At 47.7% G+C, this 22,003-nt stretch overlaps 2 protein-coding genes across 4 annotated transcripts in view; one reads left to right on the forward strand and one right to left on the reverse strand.

Moving 5' to 3' along the window:
* Clp1 (cleavage factor polyribonucleotide kinase subunit 1) overlaps positions 1-5,780 on the reverse strand; it is a 9,811-nt gene extending 4,031 nt beyond the window's left edge. Inside the window, exons 1-3 of one of the 2 annotated variants that reach the window (XR_004118671.1) lie at positions 5,577-5,780; positions 4,090-4,717; positions 2,426-3,394 (exon numbers count right to left, since the gene is read on the reverse strand). Coding sequence is in view for 1 of the 2 variants with exons in the window: in XM_031370844.1 (XP_031226704.1) it covers positions 2,723-3,394; positions 4,090-4,695 (1,278 nt within the window). In the remaining variant the exon portion in view is untranslated. Of the gene's footprint in view, positions 1-2,298; positions 3,395-4,089; positions 4,718-5,576 lie in introns of those variants that run through there. The other variant, XM_031370844.1, reaches the window with a different exon arrangement.
* Ypel4 (yippee like 4) lies at positions 5,711-16,665 on the forward strand. Of its 2 annotated transcripts, XM_031370850.1 has the most exons (6): positions 5,711-5,744; positions 12,090-12,279; positions 14,609-14,933; positions 15,095-15,138; positions 15,439-15,547; positions 15,719-16,665. In XM_031370850.1, exons 3-6 carry the CDS (start codon positions 14,793-14,795, stop codon positions 15,806-15,808), a joined length of 384 nt encoding a protein of 127 aa, XP_031226710.1. In that variant the 5' UTR covers positions 5,711-5,744; positions 12,090-12,279; positions 14,609-14,792; the 3' UTR covers positions 15,809-16,665. The 2 variants fall into 2 exon arrangements, with proteins under 2 accessions (XP_031226710.1, XP_031226709.1); XM_031370849.1 differs by lacking the exon at positions 5,711-5,744 and having other exon boundaries at positions 12,028-12,279.
* The last annotated feature ends 5,338 nt before the right edge of the window (positions 16,666-22,003 follow it).

Here is a 22,003-nt window from a genome sequence, read left to right on the forward strand (position 1 = left end):
CCAGCGAGCTAAGTCTCTGGTTTCGGATTTGAGTTCTTTCAAGAACACAGCAGGGCCACCACAAGATGGCTCAATGGTTAGGAGCACTGACTGCTCTTCCAGAGGTCCTGAGTTCAATTCCCAGCAACCACATGATAGCTCACAACCATTTGTAATGGGATCCAATGCCCTCTTCTGGTGTTTCTGAAGACAGCTACAGTGTACTTACATAAAATAAGTAAAATCTTTAAAAAAAATAAAAACTATGTTCATACACTTTCTCACTAGAGAGATGGCTCAGCAATCAAGAACACTTGTTTGCCAAAAAAACAACAAGAAAAAAAAAAAAAAAACAAAGAAGGTGGGACAGGACTTGTGTCAGCACTAGAGGGGCAGAAGCAAGCTTATCTCTGACTTGGAGGCCAGCCTGGTCTACATACAGATTGAATTCCAGGACAGCCAGGATTATACAAAGAAACTTTCTCTCTCAAAAAACCAAAAACAGAAAAAAAGAAGCATTTGTTAATTTTCCAAAGGACAGAATTTGGTTCCCAGCACCCACATAGCAATTCACAGGCTAAACTCTCAGCAGGGAACTGATGCCCTCTTCTGCCTTTCCTAGAGACCATGCATGTATGTAGTATACATATATACACATAAGCAAAATATTCACACACATAAAATTTAAAGCAAGCAATCACGCATGCACGTGCACACAAAACCCCTCATAATCATCCTTGACTCCATTTTCTCTTATTACTCTCATCAGCCAGTCCTATGCATTTTACTTTGAAAATACTACAGATGGTACAGACAGAGCTCTCCCCAGCCCCTTCTCTTGCAGCCCTTATCCTGTCCACCAATTCACACCCTGATACTGGCACATGAATATCCCCATTTGTTCCCTGACTTCTCCAGAGGCTTGCCCTCTATAATCAGTTATCCACATAGCAATGATCTCTTCAAAACAAAGTGGGTCAATAAAACATGTGAGATGGGAGTACTGGAGGCAAGATGTGTATGCAGGGACAGAGGACAAGGAAATAGGGGAGCAGTAGGAGAAGGAGCCAAAACTAAGAATGCATGAAAGTGCCAGAAGGGAAGGGAATCTGTCACATGTAAATGCATTGTGCCATTCCTCTGCTTAATGACCAGTTAGTCCTATGATCTCTCCCATTGCGAAACTGACTTAACACCAAGTTATGAACCATGTTTCATCTGATCTTTCCAGTTCTCTCCAGCCTATTACTTTTGTTTGGTTTATTACACCCAACTACCATGCTTTTCTCCTTCACTAAACTCAAAGCTTTCCTTTCTAGGATTTTGTAGTTTCCTCTACCTGAAAGTTTTTTGTTTTTTTTTTTTTTTAAAGATTTATTTATTATTATAGATGAGTACACTGTAGCTGTCTCCAGACACACCAGAAGAAGGCATCAGATTTCATTCTGGGTGATTGTGACTCACCATGTGGTTGCTGGGATCTGAACTCAGGACTTTTGGAAGAGCAGTCAGTGCTCTTACCCGCTGAGCCATCTCACCAGCCCTACCTGAAAGTTTTTACTGCTTAATTTTTCCAGGTCCTCTCTAGATATACTCAGAAAGTATGATCTGTGGCTGTCCCATGTCCCCAGATTTAAGCTTCTATATACCACTTGCATTTTTTATTCTTTTGTTGCAAGCTTCATAAAACATTGTTTCACACCAAGAACAGTTTCTGATGAACATGAGAGTTGTGGAATGAAGGAAAGATTAAATTTATTGTAGACTTACTAAAGTTCAGACGAGAAACACCAAAATGGGCTTTTCAGCCTAATGCCCAAAAACTCTAGTACATTTGGACTTCCAGACCTGATTTCACACAGACAAGATGAAGAATAGCTATAATAAAAAGGTAATAAACAAGGGCTAGAGAGATGACTTAACCATTAAGAGCACTGGGTGCTCTTCTAAAGGTCCAGAGTTCAATTCCCAGCAACCACATGGTGACTGACAACCATCTGCAATGGGATCCGATGCCCTGATGTCCTGTCTTTAGACATATGTGCAGACAGAGCACTCACACACAAAATACATAAACCTAAAAAAAGGGTAACGGACTATCTCAAGGAAATTAGATATGAAATCATCCCTAATTATCTCTAGCCCCTTATCTCCGAATACAATGGGCACTGGAAACAAGTTTACCAGCAAGAGTAAAACATGAGTGGCTCACAAGGAAGTTCTTAGTTTTCCCTTCCTCACAGCATTTTAGTAATTAATCATTCCTATAGTTTCTATAATGCTTAGGGGTGAGAAGCAAAATTAAAGAATCATACCAACTTCTATGACAATAATATTTATTAAAATAATTGTTTTCAAGTTTGAACTTTTTCTCACTTTCATCTTGGTTAAATGATATAGCAAATACTATATAGAGATACTAGAAAGTGGTAACAGGAAAACCCACATGGTAGCACAGTGGAAGACATGGAATTCTCTAGAGTCTTGGAATCTTTAAAATGGTGCCTTAGGCGATCTTAAAAAAATATACAGATTTTCTTTTTGAGCTGTCTCCTTTTGGAACCAAATAGCCATGAGTCTGGCTACTACCAGCGTTTCAAGAGGTAGGGAATGTGCTCTCTGCTTTTGGGCCTTGTCAGCTGCCTTCATAAGATTGCTATAGTTCATCGTTCCTGTTCGTTCCATCTGCCTTTGGTGATGGCCAGAACTTTATGGCCCAGAAAGTGAGGTTTTTTGCTAATTACTACTTGAGATCCATGAACCGGATATCCATGATGAGAAGAAAGTTCTTAGGCAATGGGCGGGGGGCTGGAGACAGGACAGTAAACACCTGGTGTTCCACATCCACACTGGTCACCACAATGAATCCAGCCACACTTGTCTCAGAAAGGTTCTCTTCTGTGCCCTCAGCAGTGCTGACACTCAGGAGATGGTGCACCATATCTCTACCAGGGGTGACAGGTACTAACTTGAGCTGGTTGTCTTCCTGAGACATACCCAGAGGTAAACAGGAGTCTGGAATGGTGGGTGCTCCAACTTTATAGATTTTCACATCGGAAAATTTGACGTTGAAGGCATGGGGATAGAAACAGCCTCGGAATCCATAGAAATACTCACGAATACGGTCATCTCTACATTCCCGTCGGAAGTCCTTGGAGCGTTCTACCACACCCCCTGATTTTGGGAGCAAGACAGTTCGAACAAAATGAGGCAGGTCCCTTTTCAATTCATTGTACAGTCGTTCTTGATCCAGAACCACAACCACATCCACCTCAAAGGCTGAAGCTGCATGCACCAGGGCCTGGTAACCATAGCCCTTAACCCAGCCACAGGTGTTGATGACACAGCCACTCACAGACGCCCTTCTATTCACTTCACACCTTTGGTTGAACACATCTGCCAAACGAGATGTAATCTGGAAAACGATCAAAACAACAAAAATAAATAAATCTGTCACCAGGCAGTGGTGGCGCACACTTTTAATCCCAGCGCTTGGGAGGCAGAGGCAGGCGGATTTCTGAGTTCAAGGCCAGCCTGGTCTACAGAGTGAATTCCAGGACAGCCAGGGCTATCCAGAGAAACCCTGTCTCAAAAAAACAAAATCAATCAATCAATCAATCAATCCTCCTAGAGCTGGAGTAACAGGCAACTGGGAATAGCATGACATGGGTGCTGGGATTCAACTCTGACCCTCGACAGGAGTAGTGGTTTTTCTTTGTTTGCAACGGGGTCTCACTATGTCCTGGAATTCACTATGGAGACTGGGCTGGCCACAAACTCAGATCTACCTGCCTCTGACTCTGCAGAAATTAAAGATGTATGCTAGACTTTTAATTGCTGAGCCATGTCTCCAAGCCCTCTGCTTCCTGTTTTAGCTCTTAATAATAAATTACTACAAATAGTGCCACAAAATGCTTAGCAGTCTAAAGCTGATTTATGTTAAAATGTTCTCTTATGAAATCAGGTGGCAATAATACCACACCAAAAAATAAAAATAAAAAAGGCAATTACATCCAGAGGGAAAGCTGTACAGTTTTAAGTAACAAAGTTCCCTACTTCCTACCCTGACTGTAACTTTCCCCTCCACCCCCTCTTAGCTCCAGTTCTGACCTTATTATAAAGCTTGATGTTGGTGCCAGGCGTGGTGGAGCCAAAATGATACACAAGAGGGGCCTGGATGGAGAAACCTTCTTCCACATCTGCTGGACGCTCAATGTACAGGGCCCCCATGGTACCAGGGATGGACACAGAGCCCTGGCCTACATCCAACTCCACGTAAGTAGGACGGCGGCCCAAACGCACTGCATAGTTGAGTAGCAGTCGACACACCGTGGACTTGCCCACATCAGTAGGGCCCACTACCATCACTCGGGGACCTCTCTCTTCTTCCTTTTCTGCCTGCCTCCGCATCTGCTCCAAGGCTGTATGAGTGTTGAGGTAAAGCAACATAGGGGTGTCCTTAGAGACATAAGCCACCTCAGTTCGGCCACTCAACTGCACAGAACAGCCATGCCAGGTGAAAACAGCCACCTTGGCACCAGCATCAAAGGTGAATTTCTTGTTTCTGGTCAGCTCTGTGCCAAAGATCTCCGCCATGCCAGCCAACAACTCCAACTGAACTGACTGAGATGCCTCCACCTCAAATCGAAGCTCTGTTTCTCGATCGAGTTCAAACTTAGTCGTTGGCTTCTTGTCATCATTGGATTCCTCGCTCATCTTTTCTGTAAAGCTGCTGTGCCTAGAACCCAAATTAAACATTTGATCAAATCACCACATCAGGCCACTACTCAAAATCTTCCAATGGTTTAGTCCCTTTATCTTTTTTTGCACAGTTCTTTTTTTTTTTTTTTTTCCGGTTTTTTGAGACAGGGTTTCTCTGTATAGCCCTAGCTGTGGAACTCACTCTGTAGACCAGGCTGGCCTCGAACTCAGAAATCCACTTGCCTCTGCCTCCCAAGTGCTGGGATTAAAGGCATATGCCACTACCGCCCCGTACAGTTCTTATTGCCACCAGACTCACTGTCTACAGCTGGTCTCCCCACAACCAGATGGTAGAGGTATTTTTGTTTGCTCCTCTGCCTCCAGTAGGTAGAATAGTAGTGCACCTCAACAAGAACTAGAGTGAATGACTACAACATAAAAAAAACATAAAAAGAAAACTACCTACAGATGTAACAGGAGGTTTGAATTGCATAGTCTTTCCTCCATCACTCTATTAGAAAAGAAAGTAACACATGCCCATTCTCCTGCTCCCTTGGCCAACAAGAAACAAGCCTCTGAGTCGTATGCAAAGAAAAGGACACTGGGTTCAGACTCAGAAAACAGTTGCATGTCCAGCTCTGGGACTACGAGTAGTTACTGTAACCCAACCACTTAATACCTGAACCAATTCCCCAGCTGCTATATGGTGCTTTACACGTACTCATGTAACAGCGCTGTGCCGGGGATATCAAGGACCACAGTTGGAAAAACAAAACATTGTAAATTAGAAACTACCAAAGAAATTTCTGATTCTGAACCATAATTCTGGGTCTAGTTAGCTCCGACACCCAAATTGCCGGGGCCTCACAGAGGTAATTGGGGTCCTTAATCCTTACCTGTACAAGCACGGACTCAAAACAAGCGTCACAGAAACCTCGGAACTCAGCAAACCACGAATAACGCACACCTAAATACTAGCCGGAAAGCCAAAGGCGGTTCCGCTCTTGCGCAGTAGTAGAAGACGGAGTCGCGTGATGCATCTTGGAATATGTAGTTCAGAGCGAGTAAGCGCGAGGCACCGCTTGGCCCTCTGGGAATTATAGTTCAAGAATTGTTCCGTGACGCGTGGAGGTGGGCGGGGCAGCGCCGTCACTTTGTGCGGGAAGACCGCAGGAGGTGGGGAGATGTTGCTGGTTCGCCCACGCGGGAGGTGGTTACTTGGTCTCTCCCGATCTGCTGTCCAGGAAATCTAAGAGCGACCAGAAAGGAAGAAGTATGGCTGTCTAGATCAGAGCTCTGCTCGACCAGACCACAAGCCAAAAAGTGGGGAAGTTAGCCTAAGCAGGAGACCCAGAAGGGAGGAAAGTGGTAGAAACACACACATACTCACACACACACACCAGGTCAAGCAGTACCCCTTTGAGACTTTGCGGAACTGGCATATAAAAGAAACAAAGTCGGGCCGTGGTGGTGCACGCCTATAATCCCAGCACTTGGGAGGCAGAGGCAGGTGGATCTCTGAGTTCGAGGCCAGCCTAGTCTACAGAGTGGTTCCAGGACAGCCAGGGCTACACAGAGAAACCCTGTCTCGGGAAAAAGAAAAAAAAAGAAAAAGAAAAAGAAAGAAACTAAGTGTAATTCTCCCACTCTCCTCCCCTCCCTCCCTCTCTGTATGCTTAAGGCGCCAACCTGGCACTCCATGTGATTCTCCTGCCTCTCATCTCCTGAATGCTGAGATTTAACAGACCAGACAATAACCAGGCTGATTTTTTTTCTTTAGTAAATGTAGAATAAAAGTTCAATGATTTCTTTCGCTTATCTTATGAATCAGTCATTATCCAACAACTTCTGCCAGATTCCAAACTGTTTCTCTGTGCACATCTGACAGTTATACAAAATCATTTACACCACTGCTAACTGGTTCCACGTCTATAATCCACTTCATTGAGTATGGCCTTTGGAATCTTATATTAGTTTCCTGCCTGACTTTGAATAAATCACAGGCTTCCTTTCCCTGAGACATCTCTTGTCTATAAAATGGGAATAATAACAGTATTCAACCTCCTAAAGTTGTTTTGAAGATTGGATGAGACATATGTGCTAAGCACAATGCCTATAATATAGAAAGTATCTGATGCTAGCCTTAAGTTTTTATTATAGACTGGGGAGACTATAATAATATTTGTTTATACAGTGCTTTACACTTTTCAAAGCAGTTCCAGGTGTCTGTGTCCAATACCCAACAAACCCAGGTAGGTAAGTATCTCCAATTTCACCTGAGGAGAAAACTAGGATAATCAGGGACATTTGCCCAAGCACTCAGTTATTGAGGGAGGCTTTTGTTTTGTTGTTATTGTTGCTGCTGCTGTCTTGAAGCAGTCTCTAGCTGTCCTGGCTGTCCTGGAACTCATTACATAGACCAGACTGGCCTCAAACAGAGATCCATTTGCTTCTGCCTCCAGAGTACTACCTCCAGTAACTGGCATTAGAGGTGTAAAGGCTTAAAGGTAGGCCTTTATGATGGTTCATTTCTTTTGCTGACTTAATTGAATCAGTAAACACCTTGGACACCAAAGGTGGTGCAACTTTGGGCGTGTCTGTGGAAGGATTTCAGAAAAATATAACTGAAGAGGAAGATCCACCCTAAATGTGGACGCTCCATTCCACAGCCTGGGGTCTTGGACTGAATCGTAAGAGGAAAAGGAAAAAGCCACTTAAGGACCCACATTCCACTCTGTCTACTTCCTGATCTGGCCAAACATAAGCAAGTTTTCACCACCATAGCTGCAAGCCGTTGTCACTGCTTTGCCTTCTTTGTGTTGACTGACTCTGTCTCCTGAACCATTCATCAAAACCTCCTTTCAGTTGCTTTTTGTCAAGAATTTGATTATAGCAATGAGAGAAACATAACTAAAACATTTAAATCAAGAGCTTAAGGGGCCAGATCAGTTTCTAATAATGGGCAAACAATTACATAGTGTTAGCTGTTAGGTGTTGTTCCATGGCTGTATGGGTATACATTCATTTAATTCCAGGTGGAATCTTGTGCAGAAATTATAACTGTAACCTCCATTTTAATAGTTTTTTTTGTTTTGTTTTGTTTTATTTTTTTTTTGGCTTTTTCGAGACAGGGTTTCTTTGTAGCCCTGGCTGTTCTGGAACTCACTCTGTAGACCAGGCTGGCCTCGAACTCAGAAATCCGCCTGCCTCTGCCTCCCAAGTGCTGGGATTAAAGGCATGTGCCACCACCGCCCGGCTGAGTTTCTTTTTTTAAGATTTACTTGTATGAGTGTTTTGCCTGTGGACCACACTCATCAAGTCAGAAGATGATAGAGTGATGGATGTTTGTGAGCAACCATGTGGGGTGCTGGGAATCAAATCCAGGACCTCTGCAAGACCAACAAATGCCCTTAACCCATGAGCTAACTCTCCAGTCACTCCACCCAACCCATATTGTTTGTTTGTGGTCTTGTTTGGTTTGGTTTGGTTTGGTTTGGTTCAGTTTTTCAAGAAAGGATTTCTCTGTGTAGTCCTGGCTTTCCTGGAACTCATTCCATAGACCAGGCTGGCCTTGAACTCAGAGGTCCATTTGCCTCTGTCTCTTGAATGTTGGACCTAAAGGCATGAACCACAACTACCCTACATATTTTTATGTGTATAAGCGTTTTGTCCACATGTATGTGGGCACATCCCGTGCATGTCTGGCGCCCTTCTGGATCAGAAGAAGAGGTCAGATTTCCTGGAACTGGAGTTACCAATAACTGTGAGCCACAATTGCTATACCATCTTTCCAACCCCATTTTGTTTTGTTTTGTTTTGTTTTTTCGAGACAGGGTTTCTCTATGTAGTCCTGGCTGTCCTGGAACTCACTCTGTAGACTAGGCTGGCCTCGAACTCAGAAATCCACCTGCCTCTGCCTCTCAAGTCCCATTTGGTTTTTAAAGCAGGTGAATACTTTCCTCATCCTTGCCCACGTGATGAATTTGAACTGAGAGATCAGGGCAGCTTCCTAGTCTACCTTTCTCTCGATGGTCTTACCTAGCATTCAGCTTTCAGGCAGGTTAGTTGTCACCTCTCACAGTTTTCTTTGGAGATGTGAGTTAGTTATGCCATTCATTCACCATGCAGATATTAGGTTAGCTTTTTGTTTGTTTGTTTTGTTTTGTTTTTGTTTTTCGAGACAGGGTTTCTCTGTATAGCCCTGGCTGTCCTGGAACTCACTCTGTAGACCAGGCTAGCCTCGAACTCAGAAGTCCGCCTGCCTCTGACTCCCAAATGCTGGGATTAAAGGTGTGTGCCACCACCGCCCGGCCAGACATTATAACTTTTCGACGAACTCTTCTGCATAGGCTGATCCTTTTTCATTCTGCAGAATTTTAGCTCTAGACTGCCATTAGCAAGCATGTAGCCTTAACCTCTTTCTTCGCCACTCACTCTTCCCAGCCTGGTTCTTTGCTTCCACTCTCAATGCCTCCCTGTTACCTGAAAGTCATCTTTCTTCAGATATTGTATAACCATCTCAAGCTGAATTCAGAAAGAGCCCTCTCCTCCCTTTGAGACTGCTCTCCACTTCACTTCTTAAATACAGAAAAAGGATAGCATTCAAGCCATCTGAGTGTGCATGTCACCCGCACTCTCTTCATTTCCAATCTCACCAGGCACTCCTGCTGTCTCGTGGCCCCCCATAGGACACCCCAATCATTCTGTCCTGTGTCCTGGTCCTTCTCCTCTGCAGCTAAATCTTTGATAGTTTTGTTCCTTTGTTGATTTAAATTTATGAACATCCTTTTTGCTTCCGGCTTTAATTCTACAGCCTAGGGGACCTTCTCTTTTTCCTCAAGCCTGGATCCTCAAAGTCATCGTCCTCTTATACTTCCTTTCTCCTTCCTTTGTTTGGCTCATCATGTTGTGTGTCGTGAGGATGATGTGGAGCCCAGAGGACAACGCTTAGGAGTTTACTCTGCCCTTTCACCTTGACAGAGATTTTGTCTGGGGACTGAACTCAGGTTTTTCAGTCAGGCTTTGGGCAAGCAAGTGCATTTACCTGCTGAGCCATCTTCACAACTCCAGTATTAGCATTTTTATCTAATACCAAGGCAACCCCCCCTCGTTCCCCTCCTCCCTCTTTTTCTCTGGCTTTTGTGTTTTGAGAATCTTGAACTCTGGATCCTTCCATATCTGCTTCTGCAGTGCTGGGATCACGGACATGTGCCGTCATGATTAGCTCCCTTGTGTTTAGGCAGAGTCTCACACTGTAGCCCAGACTGGCCTGTAACTTCCCGTGTACTTCAGGCTGGCCTCTTACTCAGAGGAATTCTCTCACCTCAGCTTCCTGGATAATGGTAACCACTATGACAGATTCCTTCTTCCTTTAGCCAGCTCTTCCAATTTTCAGGCGTCTAGTACTAACCCTCATAATACATGCACTGTGTCTTCAGAGTTTACCTATATTCCAGACTTGATCCTGACTGAATATTCAGAATTCCCTTTTCTTCTTACCAGACTAACAGGATCTCTCCTTACCTGTTTTCCCTGCCTTAATCTTCACCCTCCACATGTGAGAAGAGAGATGGGAAAAACTACTCTCCAGAAGTCTGTGTTTCAGTTTTTTTTTTTTTTTTTAAAGATTGGTTGATTGATTGTATATATGTACACTGTCGCTGTCTTCAGACACACCAGAAGAGGGCATCAGATCTCATTATGGATGGTTGTAAGCCACCATGTGGTTGCTGGGATTTGAACTCAGGACCTTTGGAAGAGCAGTCAGTGCTCTTAATCACTGAGCCATTTCTCCAGCCCCCTGTGTTTCAGTTTTTATTTTCTGAAAATTAGCCTATAAAATAAAATGAAGCTTTGTCTTGTGGATGGGTGCATGTTCTGGGCCCACATGTACTCCCTGGAAAGTGTTCTAGGTCAGATGAATTTTATCTAGGAGCTGATTTAAAAAAATAAAAAAATAAATAGTGGAGCTGGAGAGATGGCTCAGTGGTTGAGCACTGGCTGCTCTTCCAGAGGTCCTGAGTTCAATTCTCAGCAACCAGGAATGAGCCATGGTGGCTCACAGCCATCTGTAATGGGATCTGATGCTGTTTTCTGGTGTGTCTAAAGACAGCTACAGTGTACTCACATACATAAAATAAATAAATAAATCTTTAAAAAAAATAACACTAACCCATAATAAAATTCAATTTAGAATGCTAACTTAAAGAGTTAAGTACAGCTGGGCAGTGATGGCGCACACCTTTAATCCCAGCACTTGGGAGGCGGAGGCAGGCGGATTTCTGAGTTTGAGGCGAGCCTGGTCCATAGACTGAGTTCCAGGACAGCCAGGGCTACTCAGAGAAACCCTGTCTCTGGGGAAAAAAAAAAGAGTCAACTACAAAAGGAAGGAACAAAATGAAAGTTCATTACTCTTGGTGCCTATCGCGTGTCGGGCACTTTGGAAATGTATACGCAGTCTCATGCAGTCACTTCTCCTTAAGGTAAACAGTATTAGCCTCACTGGTCAGAAGAGGAATTCTATGGTGCAGAAGGATTAGTCACTTGCCCAGGGTTCCTTGTGAACAATTGGCAGAGCTAAGATTTCAACTCTGGTGTGGGTGGCGTCTTTGGATATCAAAGCCAGACACTTGGCCCCTTGTCTGAAGCTGAAAGCAAACTACTATTTTGCAAATATCTTCAGCATGCAGGGCTTTGCACTAGACTCTAAGGTCTTGGGATGCGGAGTGAAATTTCCCTGAGGATCTGCCTCTGAAAGTTCACAGCTCTGTTAAGAACCTCATGTCACATAAGTGTCTCCATTCGAAGCACAAACCGTTTGGAGGGTAGTTGATAAGAGGTTTCTGGGCTTAAGATGTCGTATTTGACCTATGGCTTCTTTGGGGCCATTAAACAGACATTAAAGCTTCCAAGTACTCAGTACTGAACACATTTAAGAGCCTGGTTTGTCACCCATGACAATTAATATATCCTTCTCTACTCTTCTCTGCATCAGAGCTGATGTCAGAGTTGAAGTGGAAATGTATCATGTTGAGTGCGTGTGTACTTCCTGGCTCTCTCTAGATCCACCTCTCACTTCACCATCCTTGCTCCCTCCCTGCCACCCTCACTCCATCCCTGCCCTTCCTTGGGTTCTGTTTCCTTGGTCACACAGCCTTGCTCCTTAACAACCTATTTCTCCTTTTCCTTAGCACCTACATCCACACCCCTAAGCCAGCCATCCCTCTGCCCCCACTCCCTAACATCACGCCTCTAGCCTGGTCCCTTGATGCCTGCCCCCTCCCTCCCTCTCAACCCGCCTCCTGTGTCTCCCAGCCCTGCTCTGACGTGGGAGGTGAGGGGGGTGGGGGGTTGGATGACTCACAGTGTTATGATGCAGTTCCACAACACACAGCCACATTTACCCACAGACCGAGGTACAGAGCAAGAGGCAACCTCTGCCCCCCATCAGCTGTCCAGCCTGCAGTCCCAGACCTCAACCCCCCAACTACCCTCCCCCAATCCCATCCCCTTCCCAATTGAAGGAGTCAACAGAGAAGAGAGAAGAGTGAACAGAGAGATTGAAAGAGATAGACGGAGATCTCTGGAGCAGACCTCAAGGTGAGGGGGCAGCCCTTCTCCAAATCAATTTTTCCCCTTCGCAAATTACCTCTTCCTGCTGCGTGTTGCTTTCTCTCCTTTGCAAAAGCATTATTCATCCACCCTTTGTCCTCCCTTCCCCCTCCCCGCTGCCTCCGCTCCTCTCTCAGCTCCTCCATCCTTCCCCAAGCTCTGACGATTCTCTCGCACTTATTTCCCGGCAACTTTGGCTGCAGCAGCAGACGACATCACTGTTTATTGTTTTTGCTGCGGGTGCAGACCCCCAGAACCAGCCCTGGGAGCTGGCTGTTCTGCTAATTATTCGGACCATACCATACTGAAAATGCCTGGCCCAGGGGGAGGCGAAGCCTCAAAGCAATTGAATACATCCGTTGTGAGCACAAGTCCCCCTCCCCTTTTTTATTCCCTAAGAGGCACTGGATTCGCACCTGCTTCCACCTGTCTCTGCCTTGTCACTTCGGCTCTCGGTTGCCAGTCTTCCCAGGCGCAAGCCCTTCTGCTCCCCCCACCTCCCCAGTCCAGCCCCATCTCAGCTTCAGGGACTTGTCCTCTTCCCAGCACTCACCTTTGTTGTTTTGTTTTCTGACCCTAGTAATTTGCCTGATTTGCTTCACCCCATGAGGAGAAATTGCAGAGATGGGAGAAGAAATGACCCCAACTCTCCTTTTTATTTATTTATTTTTTTGTCCTTTGCAGCTTCCTCTCTGCTGGACAGAGAAGCAGGGGACAGGGAGGGAGGCGTGACAGTGACGGAAGGACGGGGCTAGGGAAGAAGAAAGCGGGAGGGGGCAAACCTGGCATCTCCTAGTCTCTTGAAGTAGGTGTTTCAAGGTAGCACCTTGAGGGGAACTGAAGGTAAACTTGAAGGAAGATCAAGGAAGTGATGCTGAACTGTAGCAAGGAGGGCCAGAATACAATGTCACCCTGAATTCAGCCCAAGGTGTCTCCCTGGGACTCAGACAACAGTAGAGGACCAAAAACTGAAGATGGTCTCACTCAGGGGTATTTGTGGAGACTGCATGACAGCCCTTGGAGACAATAGAAGAATCGGGTGCTTATGGCCACCACGAAGGACAGGAAAACGGCCTGTTTATCCTGGTAACTGAAGCTGTACTGCCTCCTCTGCTTGGTGGTCTAGCAAAACGAGAGCACTTAGCGGGCATCTCTGAAGGAGACACAGGCTATCCCACCTACAGCTGCAGGATACTCCACTAGAGAGGCGGAGGCACATCACCTGCTTATCGGAGTTAACAGAAGACACCTCCCTTCTTATCCTCTGCCTGCAGTACCCCTCAGCCACTTTGGGACTGGAATGTGAGCAGATCCCAGCGTCTCAGGATTCTTAATCGGATCGCTGCAATTATTTCATTTGCTGCTTCCCTGGCACTGGTGTTTGGTTTAGCTCCTGGGAGGAGAAATGTTTTCTGCCTTGTGCCCCAAAACCCAGCTTTTAGAAATAAGGAATCCCCATTTCCCTGTTGTCTCCTGTTAAGGTTGCTCTCACTCTATAGCACACAGCCCAGGAGCCTGGCTTCTGATGTGCTGCCTACCTTCCGTGGGTCTAGCTGTCAGACTTGCTGGAGGAAAAAGAATTTGTCTCCTAAGGCTAGGTGCCTGTCTTTAACTCTGCGCTAAGGCAACGGTAAGTGATGAGACCAGAGGACCAGAAGCTAGGAAGACAGCAAGTGCTCCCTCTAGCCCGGGAGCTGTATCATCCCAGGATGCAGGATTGAGGAACCGCCAGGGATAAGGGCTGCAATACTAAAGAAGCTACCAAGTTCTGTGGAGTTCCAGGGCACAGGACTCAACCCCAGGAGTTGCTGAAACAGTGTGTGTGCCCATCTATCTGCCTGTTCCTTTTTCCTTCCTTCCTCAAACAAGGGCCAATTGTATTGCAAATGGAGGCCTCGAGACAGAAAAAAACAAACAAACAAACAAATCCAACTTCCAGGAAGACCCGGCTTTTAAAAAGGTTCCAAACTCATGTTAGGGTTCAGTTCCTCACAGAACTGGACACAAGGTGGGCCTCTGCAGGTGATATTGTTCCCAAGGCAGTGTCTGTGCCAGTAGGCTGCTCTCAATGGAAAATGCTAGAGGCTGCTACCGTCTCTGGAGAGAGAAAGGTACCAAATCCCTGGCCATGGCACAAGATGCCTGGAACCGCTGCCAGAACAGAATGGGACTCTAGGGGACAGAAAGTGCAACCAGAGGCTGAGGGCTGGTGGTGATGAGGACGGTGCAGATGAGCTGAGCCCCATCTTCTATAGCCAATCAAAAACGGCTCCTTGTGAGGTCCTACCTCCGCTGATGCACCTTCCTCTCTTGCCAGGTGACTTCCATTTCTATCTGGTTCTCGTCTGGGGGGGCCCTGGCAGGGCAGCCCCCCCACACTTCTACTCTCCTGAAACACGGCTCTAGCCAATCTGCTCCGCTGCTTTACCTGCGACCGTCTCTGTGGGGGCTGCACGGCACCAGCCCCTCCAGCCCGCCAGGGCATCGTCCTCCAACCCGTCATGCCCAGCTGTGACCCTGGCCCGGCCCCTGCATGTTTACCTACCAAGACTTTCCGCAGCTACCTGCCCCGCTGCCACCGCACATACAGTTGTGTCCACTGTCGAGCACACTTGGCCAAACACGATGAGCTTATTTCCAAGGTAACGCTGAAGTGAGGGCCTGACACTCCCCTAGTCTTTTACTCCAGGCTTGCCAAGAGAGGGGGCAACGAGAGCACCTGAGGTCTTCAGCCACCCCAGCTGGGGTTTAGGCAGTGGGGCTAAGGGATACCCAGTAGTCATTGTCTGTCCTGTTTCCACAGTCCTTCCAAGGAAGCCATGGCCGGGCCTACCTGTTTAACTCCGTGTGAGTCCACCTCTTTCTTTGTGTGTGTGTGTGTGTGTACTTGTGTTTCAACACCTTTTCTCTTTGCAAAGTGGGGGTGAGCCTTCAAAAGGTCCTGGTACTCCTGGTTCTACTATCCCCTCTATAAAGGGGTTAAGAAATGCAGTTTAGTTTCATGGGGTGAAAGAAGGCCCAAGCATTAATTCTAGAGGGGTGGACTGCTGAAGGCAGGTTCCTCAGGTAGAGATCCTTTTGGGTTGGTTGGGGGCCGGACTGACAGAGCAACCCTACTGTGTGCTGGGTCCTTGTTTCCTGAGACAGGGTCAACGTGGGTTGTGGGCCAGCTGAACAGCGCCTCCTGCTCACAGGACTCCACTCGGTAGCTGACATTTTCTGTGAAAGCTGCAAGACCACACTGGGCTGGAAATATGTAAGTATTCGAAGACTAGACAGTCCCTGGGGCCCTCCAAACCCAGTGTCCACACAGCAGGCCTTCGCATAGTCCACAGAGGGAGCTTGGAATTGGGTTGGCCTAGGTGGGGGTAGAGGTGAGACACTCTTTCCTATGGTCATTACTTTATTCCCCTCCCCCAACCCCCAGGAACAAGCTTTTGAGACCAGCCAGAAATACAAAGAAGGGAAGTACATCATTGAGATGTCACACATGGTGAAAGACAACGGCTGGGACTGAGGGGCTCAGCAGTCTGTGACCCTCCTCCGCATGCCCCACCCTCCTCACACCAGTCCCCTGGCCCTGCTGAGCAGCCCACACCAGCATGAGTACTGCCCACCCCTGGGGAAACCTGGTTCCAAGTGACCATGTCCTCCCTTCCCCGTCACAGCAGTACCAGGTTCTTTGGAACAGGAGCCTGGGATACCCCAGGGGTGGTGAAGGCTCAGGAGTGGGTAGCAGTCAGGGAAATACAGGACAGGGGAAGGAGATTACTGTAGCACCAGAAACAAAAGTGATGGCAGGGCGAAAACTCAGGCAGATAGGACTATGAATTACCAAATGTTGAGCAGCCTTTTTTTGAATAAACAGGACAAACATTGGTGGTGGGACTAGACCACAGAAGAGCAAAGATGGAGTGAAATTCTGGTCTCAGATATCAGGGCCCCAGAGTCTGAGGGTAGTTTATCTACTCCCATTCTTGGCTTAAAAATAAGGGGGGGGACCAGGGATGGGGCCAATAAAAGGAAAAACACAAATCCTAGACCCTGGGAATCAGTTACAGGGGTTTCCATTTCACTCCACTGTTTACCTTGGCACTAAAGAGGCACTTTCAAGTATCTAATCTTTGCCATTGGGTGGGGTGGGAAAAGCTGCTCCAAGAACAGCCCCCACCCCAGCTGGCTGTTGCCAGAGAGAGCAGTCTTTACGGGCATTCCCCAAGGGTCAGCCACTGCTCCCGAGGACCCAGTCCTCTGGAGGAGGCGAATCATCAGCGCTGAGGGACCAGTCTTTCCTGTGACTGCCACCAGCGAATGAAACTTTTGTATGATACATAAAGTGTTTGGGTCTATTTTTAATAAAAAGGGGAAAAGCAACTGTGAGGTGGCTGTCCTGGCTTTCCTTCCTTAGGTATGGACCTTGTACTGTCGTATGCTCATCAGCAAGCCCCCCCCCCATTTAAACCAGTAGGAGGCAGCAGTTGCTTTGTCTGTGGCAAGATCCTCCACCTGTTTCACAAGTGGTAAGCATCCAGGTGAACCAAGAGGCATGGGTTCTGATGAGCTTGTCCAAGAGGAAGGAACATCTAGTGTTTTCAGTCCCCTGAACCTCTCCCTAGTGAGGCTACTTTTTACCCAAATTCAGGATGAGCAGCTAGTGTAAACTACTCCAGTTTAGTGTTTTCTTGTGTAGCCATGATTTTTTTGGGGGGGGGGGTAGGGAATTGGTTCTAAAATGTCTTAATTCATGGATACCCTTGAGGCTAAAGTACAAGTCTATGGGCTGATATGCTGAAGGCAGTTGATCTAAAGTGAAATAAAGCTCAAAAGTATAGCATCAACACAAAAATGTGAGGAACATTGCTGGAGATGTGAAATTTCAGGAGAGGCCCAACTCCTATTAGAGAAAAATCTAATCTGTTATAAGTTACATTCTTATTTCTAGACCAACTCATGGGCATTGCAAATAAGTATGTGTTATTTGCCAGGTATTGTTCTGAACTCCAGGGATGTGTGGTGAGCAAGCCAGCCATGGCCAGACTTTTTGAAGCTCTGAATCTAGTGGTCAGAAAGAAGCTAATTAATCCCAATAGAATATGGTACAGACTAGCTTCCTAGATTTGAGAAGTTAGGGGTGGCTTCACAGAAGAGAGACCATGTTGGAAAGATGGGCAGGGAAAGGGCAAGATGAGGGAGAGAATTTCATCACAGAACTGTGATGTGGCACAAGCTGGGTTAGTTTGAGGAAACTGCTTTTCTGAAGCTGGAATAGAAGTGCAAGGTGAGACATGAAGAGATTAAAATGGGAGAAACAGGAAGAGCTGTAAACCTTAGGAGGATTGTGACTTCATCCCAAGGACACTGGGAAAGCAGGGACAAACTGCTGTTATCCTGAAACAGTCTTATGTAGCCTAGGCTGGCCTTCTAACTTGCTGTATGACCTTGACTTTCTAATCCTGCCCCCACCTTCCAATTGCTGAGATTACAGGCATGCTCTACCACATCTGGCCAATGGATCCCTTGTGTTAGGGATCAAGTTCAGTACTTTCTGCATTGCTATGCAAGCGCTCTACCAACTGACCCCCATCCGCATCCCAAAACGTAAGAAAAGTAGAATGACATTGTTAAATGGCTGTTTTGTGTCAGACATGAAGTTTTGGGGGAAGGGAGGGATGCCATAGTCTCTCTTAAGCCACTTAGCGCTGGCTTGCCTGAAACGTCCTATATAGATTATGCTAGTCTTGAACTCAGTTTTACCTTTTTTTTTTTACTTTTATTCCCTTCTGAGTACTGGGATGAAAGGTGTGTACCACTATACCCAGGGAGGTCCAGATAACTTGATTAGGTTGAAGTAATGGGCTTAGAGTGTTCTGTAGTATCTCAAATGCTGTAACATCAGAATGGAGAGACTGTAGACAGGACAAAGAACCAGCAGACACAGAAGGGACAACAAGGCAGAAGCCTGAGTGCTGGGGCCAAAGGAGGACCTGCTGTACTGATACCAGTACCTTCTTTCCTTAAATTCTAGTAGGTACCCAGTTCCATCCTTTGGTCCCACTTCCTGCATCAGAGCAAGCTTTAAAACCTGCTCAAGGAGAGCCCTGTGAAAGACAGAAAAGTCAATGGCGTGGTTGTGGAGCATGGGTGCCGCTTAAGGGATTAATCTTTTAAGATCATAACTAGTGCTGTCCAAATCTTGGGTAACTAGGCAGGTCTGCCTTTAAGAACCATCACCATCAAGTGAGTGGTCAGAAGAGGGTCATGCTGAAAACTGTGCGTGAAGAGACCTCCTCCCTACATGGAAGATGAAAAGAGGAGTAGTTGAGGACAGGAGAGATACTGAAGACCCTTTGCTCAGGCATCTTGTCCTTTCTTGTTAGCCCTTTTCCTTTCCTGTGCACCTCCTTATCCCCAGAGGTCTTCTGTGGGCCTCACAAAAGTTCTCCCATACTTCACAAACTATACATCCCAAGCTTCATCTGAAAACACAGACCTTCATTTAAGGAGCTGCATACCCCCCCTGGGGGGGGGCGTGTTATTCTTAAAAGCTGAAGACTTAAGATGATAGCCTCCCATAACCAGCAGGTGGCATCAAAACCATTTACCCCCTCAGTTCCTATCTCTCTGGACAGATCTACAAAAACAGGTGCCTTCCTGTTGGGCTTAGGACACAGCTGTTAACTTAGGAGCTCTACAGCCTTAGCTTGCTCATCTAAGGAAGGGCTCCATAGATCCAAATTCCCAGCAGGGTAGCCAACTGGTGCTCAGACAGGAGAAAACGCAGTGATGCTGAGGAAGCTGCCGGCACTGGGTAGTACTACAAGGCCGATGCCCTTTTAACATTGCACTGCTCGGTACACGTCAGACAGTAGCACAATGTGAAAAGAGCTCCGGCCAGCAGCAAAGGCATGCCAGCCCGCCTCCTCACCCTTTCTCCCAGTCCCTGACCAAACTCAGCTCATAGCCTTCCTCTCGTCCTCATTTCCTTCCCAGCAAAGATCCCTTTTTCCTTGAGGGGTGGCGGTACAGAGTCAAGTGAGACAGCCTGTGGGATTCCAATCATTTGACGCTTCTCAAAGGAAATAACTGTTAAAAAAAATCCAGGTGGTAATAGGTGAGGTTGCATTCTTGCCTACAACCTCCTAGATAGAACCTTTTACTCACCTCCAGCCTAAAGCTAACTTCTTAATTTTTGGAAAAAAAGAAAGCAAGAGATCTTTAAGGTCCCAAGGTGATGATCTCAGGTGACACTCCAGGACCAGAGTAATGGAATGTAAACTATAGGTGCTTAGGCAGGAGAAAGAAGCTCCCAGATCTGGAGGTGCAAGCAACTGAAACCCCACTGTTTCCTTTCTGATGTCTTCAAAGTACCCTATGTATGTGGCATTAAGTGAAATGGTCAGTGATTTAGCTCTTGAATTAAGGATAAGCTCGTATTGATAGTGGGATTAGAAGCCACGTCTCCTGTCTACCCTGAGTTTAGTTGTGGAGTCTTCACACTCATTTCTGTGATCCCAGGCCACCCCACCCCCCTTTAATTTCATTCAGGACAATAGAGACTGATGAAATTTCAAAGCCAGGTGCACTTGGAAGCCAAGGCTCAGAGCCATGCAGACCTCTAGAGTCACACACTAGCTAAACATACTGATCAGAAGCCAGAACAGCTCTAACCTAAGGAACAGAGACTGCCAGGCTCCTCCTGAGGAGATCCATTCAGACCATGGAGTAGCCTCATGGAGACCCCCCCCCCACCCTCATTGCAACAAGCAGGAAAAATGGAGAACTGAATACCATTTAGGAGCTTTTCCTCTGGGCTTCCCCCTCCAGCCTCCTCCCACCCCCCTCAGGAAGCAGGAGAGTGTCTTTCCCGCCTTCCCAGGCAGTTTGTTCTTGTAATCAGCAAACACTGGGCCCTGCCCCACAGTTTGCACAGTTCTAATGGACAGAAACCAAGGCCCGGCTTGGATGGATCAGTCGCCAGGCTCCTGGAGTTGGGCAAGCCAGCTGGGAACAGGACCAGACCAACATGGGGCAGAGGGACAAAGACAAGACTACCCAGTAAGCTTCACCGTAGCCAAAGATTCTTCATCAAGGAGTTCCCAGATCTTTCCTTAGGGAGTAAAGGGATACGCAGCTGGGACACCGGGTCCCTTGGAGCTCACGTGCCCAACTCATTCCTGAGGGGAGACCAGCAATTCAGCCAGCAGCCCCCCTCCCCCACCTTGGGCCTAGGAGCCATCCCCCAGCTCCTTCCAGAAGCGGGTGTAGAAACAGAGGAGGAAATGGGGGAGGGGAGGCCCTGGCTCAAGTTCTCTCCACTCCCCCTCCTCATTGGCCACCATCTTCCGGCCCCAGCCCGCCAGAGCAGCAGGAATGGGGCCCAGCCTGTGGAAAGGAGAGAAAGGGCAGGTGGGGGGGTTAGCTGGAGCAGCAGGGGCAAGGAGCTGGCTCCAACTGTCTCCTCCTGCAATCCCCCCCCCCTCCCGCAACCATGGCGACGGGAGGAGGAGAGCAGGAGGGTCCTGAAAGCCCTGTTCTGTGAATGGGATGAGAGGGGCAGCTGGGAAGTGTGGGGTGAGGGGCACTTTCCCTCGACACCCAACTGTGCCCCCCGCCACACCTCAAAGCTGGACCACACGCGCTCGCACTCACACGCACAAACTCTCAGCCACACTTGCTACACAACTCACCCCACAGTCCACACTCACCCCAACTGGAGGGTGGAGGCACGGCTCCCCACGTCCTCACACCCCACCGCTACTAGCTAAAGCCAGCCTCACCCCCCTACAAGCAAGTAGGGCTCACCTCACAAGTTCTGAACGTGACGAATTCCCTGCAATGCTCTAGCTGCTCTTGGAACACACCCTCCAAGTCCCCTGCGTCCCCACACCCTCCCAAGCCCAGGGACAGGCAGATGGCTCAGCCTCAGAGCCCCCCACCCATTCCCACCACGCCCCCCCCATTGGAAAATGACAGTGAGGCCACCTCAGAAAGACATGCCTGGTGCTCCCCAATTAGTGTTTCGAAAGGAAAAATATAGAAGATGCCTACGAGCGAGGGGGGAGGGCAGGAGAGAAAAAGGCCAGAGCACCCCCTCCCCTCGCCGAGAGAAGAAAACCGAAAAGCGCCGAGCTCCCAATACCTACACATCGCTCTTCTTAGGTTCCTCTGCCCGCCACCTCCTTCTTCCCGGGCTCTTTCTCTGCCTTTCCCTCCCTTTTGGCTCTCTTTTCTGGCCTCGCTCCCCTTCTCACGCCCTCTCGTATCCCGCCAGCCTCTCTTCCCCCGCCAGGCTCGAGTCCTCGCCGGCCGCCCTTCTACCCGCCGGCCAGGACCGAGGCTCCAGGATAAGCTGGCTGCGGCGCTTCGCTCCTCTACAGATCTGGCTCTTCCCCCCGCGCCCCCTTTCTCCTTCCACACTCCCTGCCGTCCATCTTGAATACTTGGGATTCTTGAATGGAGTGAGCAGGATCCGCTCCCCGAGGCTCTCATTGGCTGTGTGTTAACCCTTTTGAAACGAGATCCTCCCTCCCATTGGCTGCCAGGCTCCCCTCTTCTCCCCCCAACCCCCATCCTCTCCGCCTCTCCACAGCCCTCGAGGTCAGAGCGCTCCCCGGCGCCCCCTCCCCTGGCCTCTCGTCTCCTGTTCCCTACTACTACCCCATTTCAGGATGCCCCCCTTCCAGCTCTTTTCCATCACCACCCCTCCCCCCCC

This window comes from Mastomys coucha, unplaced genomic scaffold (genome assembly GCF_008632895.1).
Source record: "Mastomys coucha isolate ucsf_1 unplaced genomic scaffold, UCSF_Mcou_1 pScaffold15, whole genome shotgun sequence".
In the NCBI taxonomy this organism is placed as follows: domain Eukaryota; kingdom Metazoa; phylum Chordata; class Mammalia; order Rodentia; family Muridae; genus Mastomys; species Mastomys coucha.

Coding starts and splice junctions, on each gene's coding strand:
- Ypel4 (XM_031370850.1), top strand. CDS start 14,793: ATGCCCAGCTGTGACCCTGGCCCGGCCCCTGCATGTTTACCTACCAAG. Junction 15,139..15,438: donor GCCTACCTGTTTAACTCCGT/GTGAGTCCACCT, acceptor TTCCTGAGACAG/GGTCAACGTGGGTTGTGGGC. Junction 15,548..15,718: donor CCACACTGGGCTGGAAATAT/GTAAGTATTCGA, acceptor CCCAACCCCCAG/GAACAAGCTTTTGAGACCAG.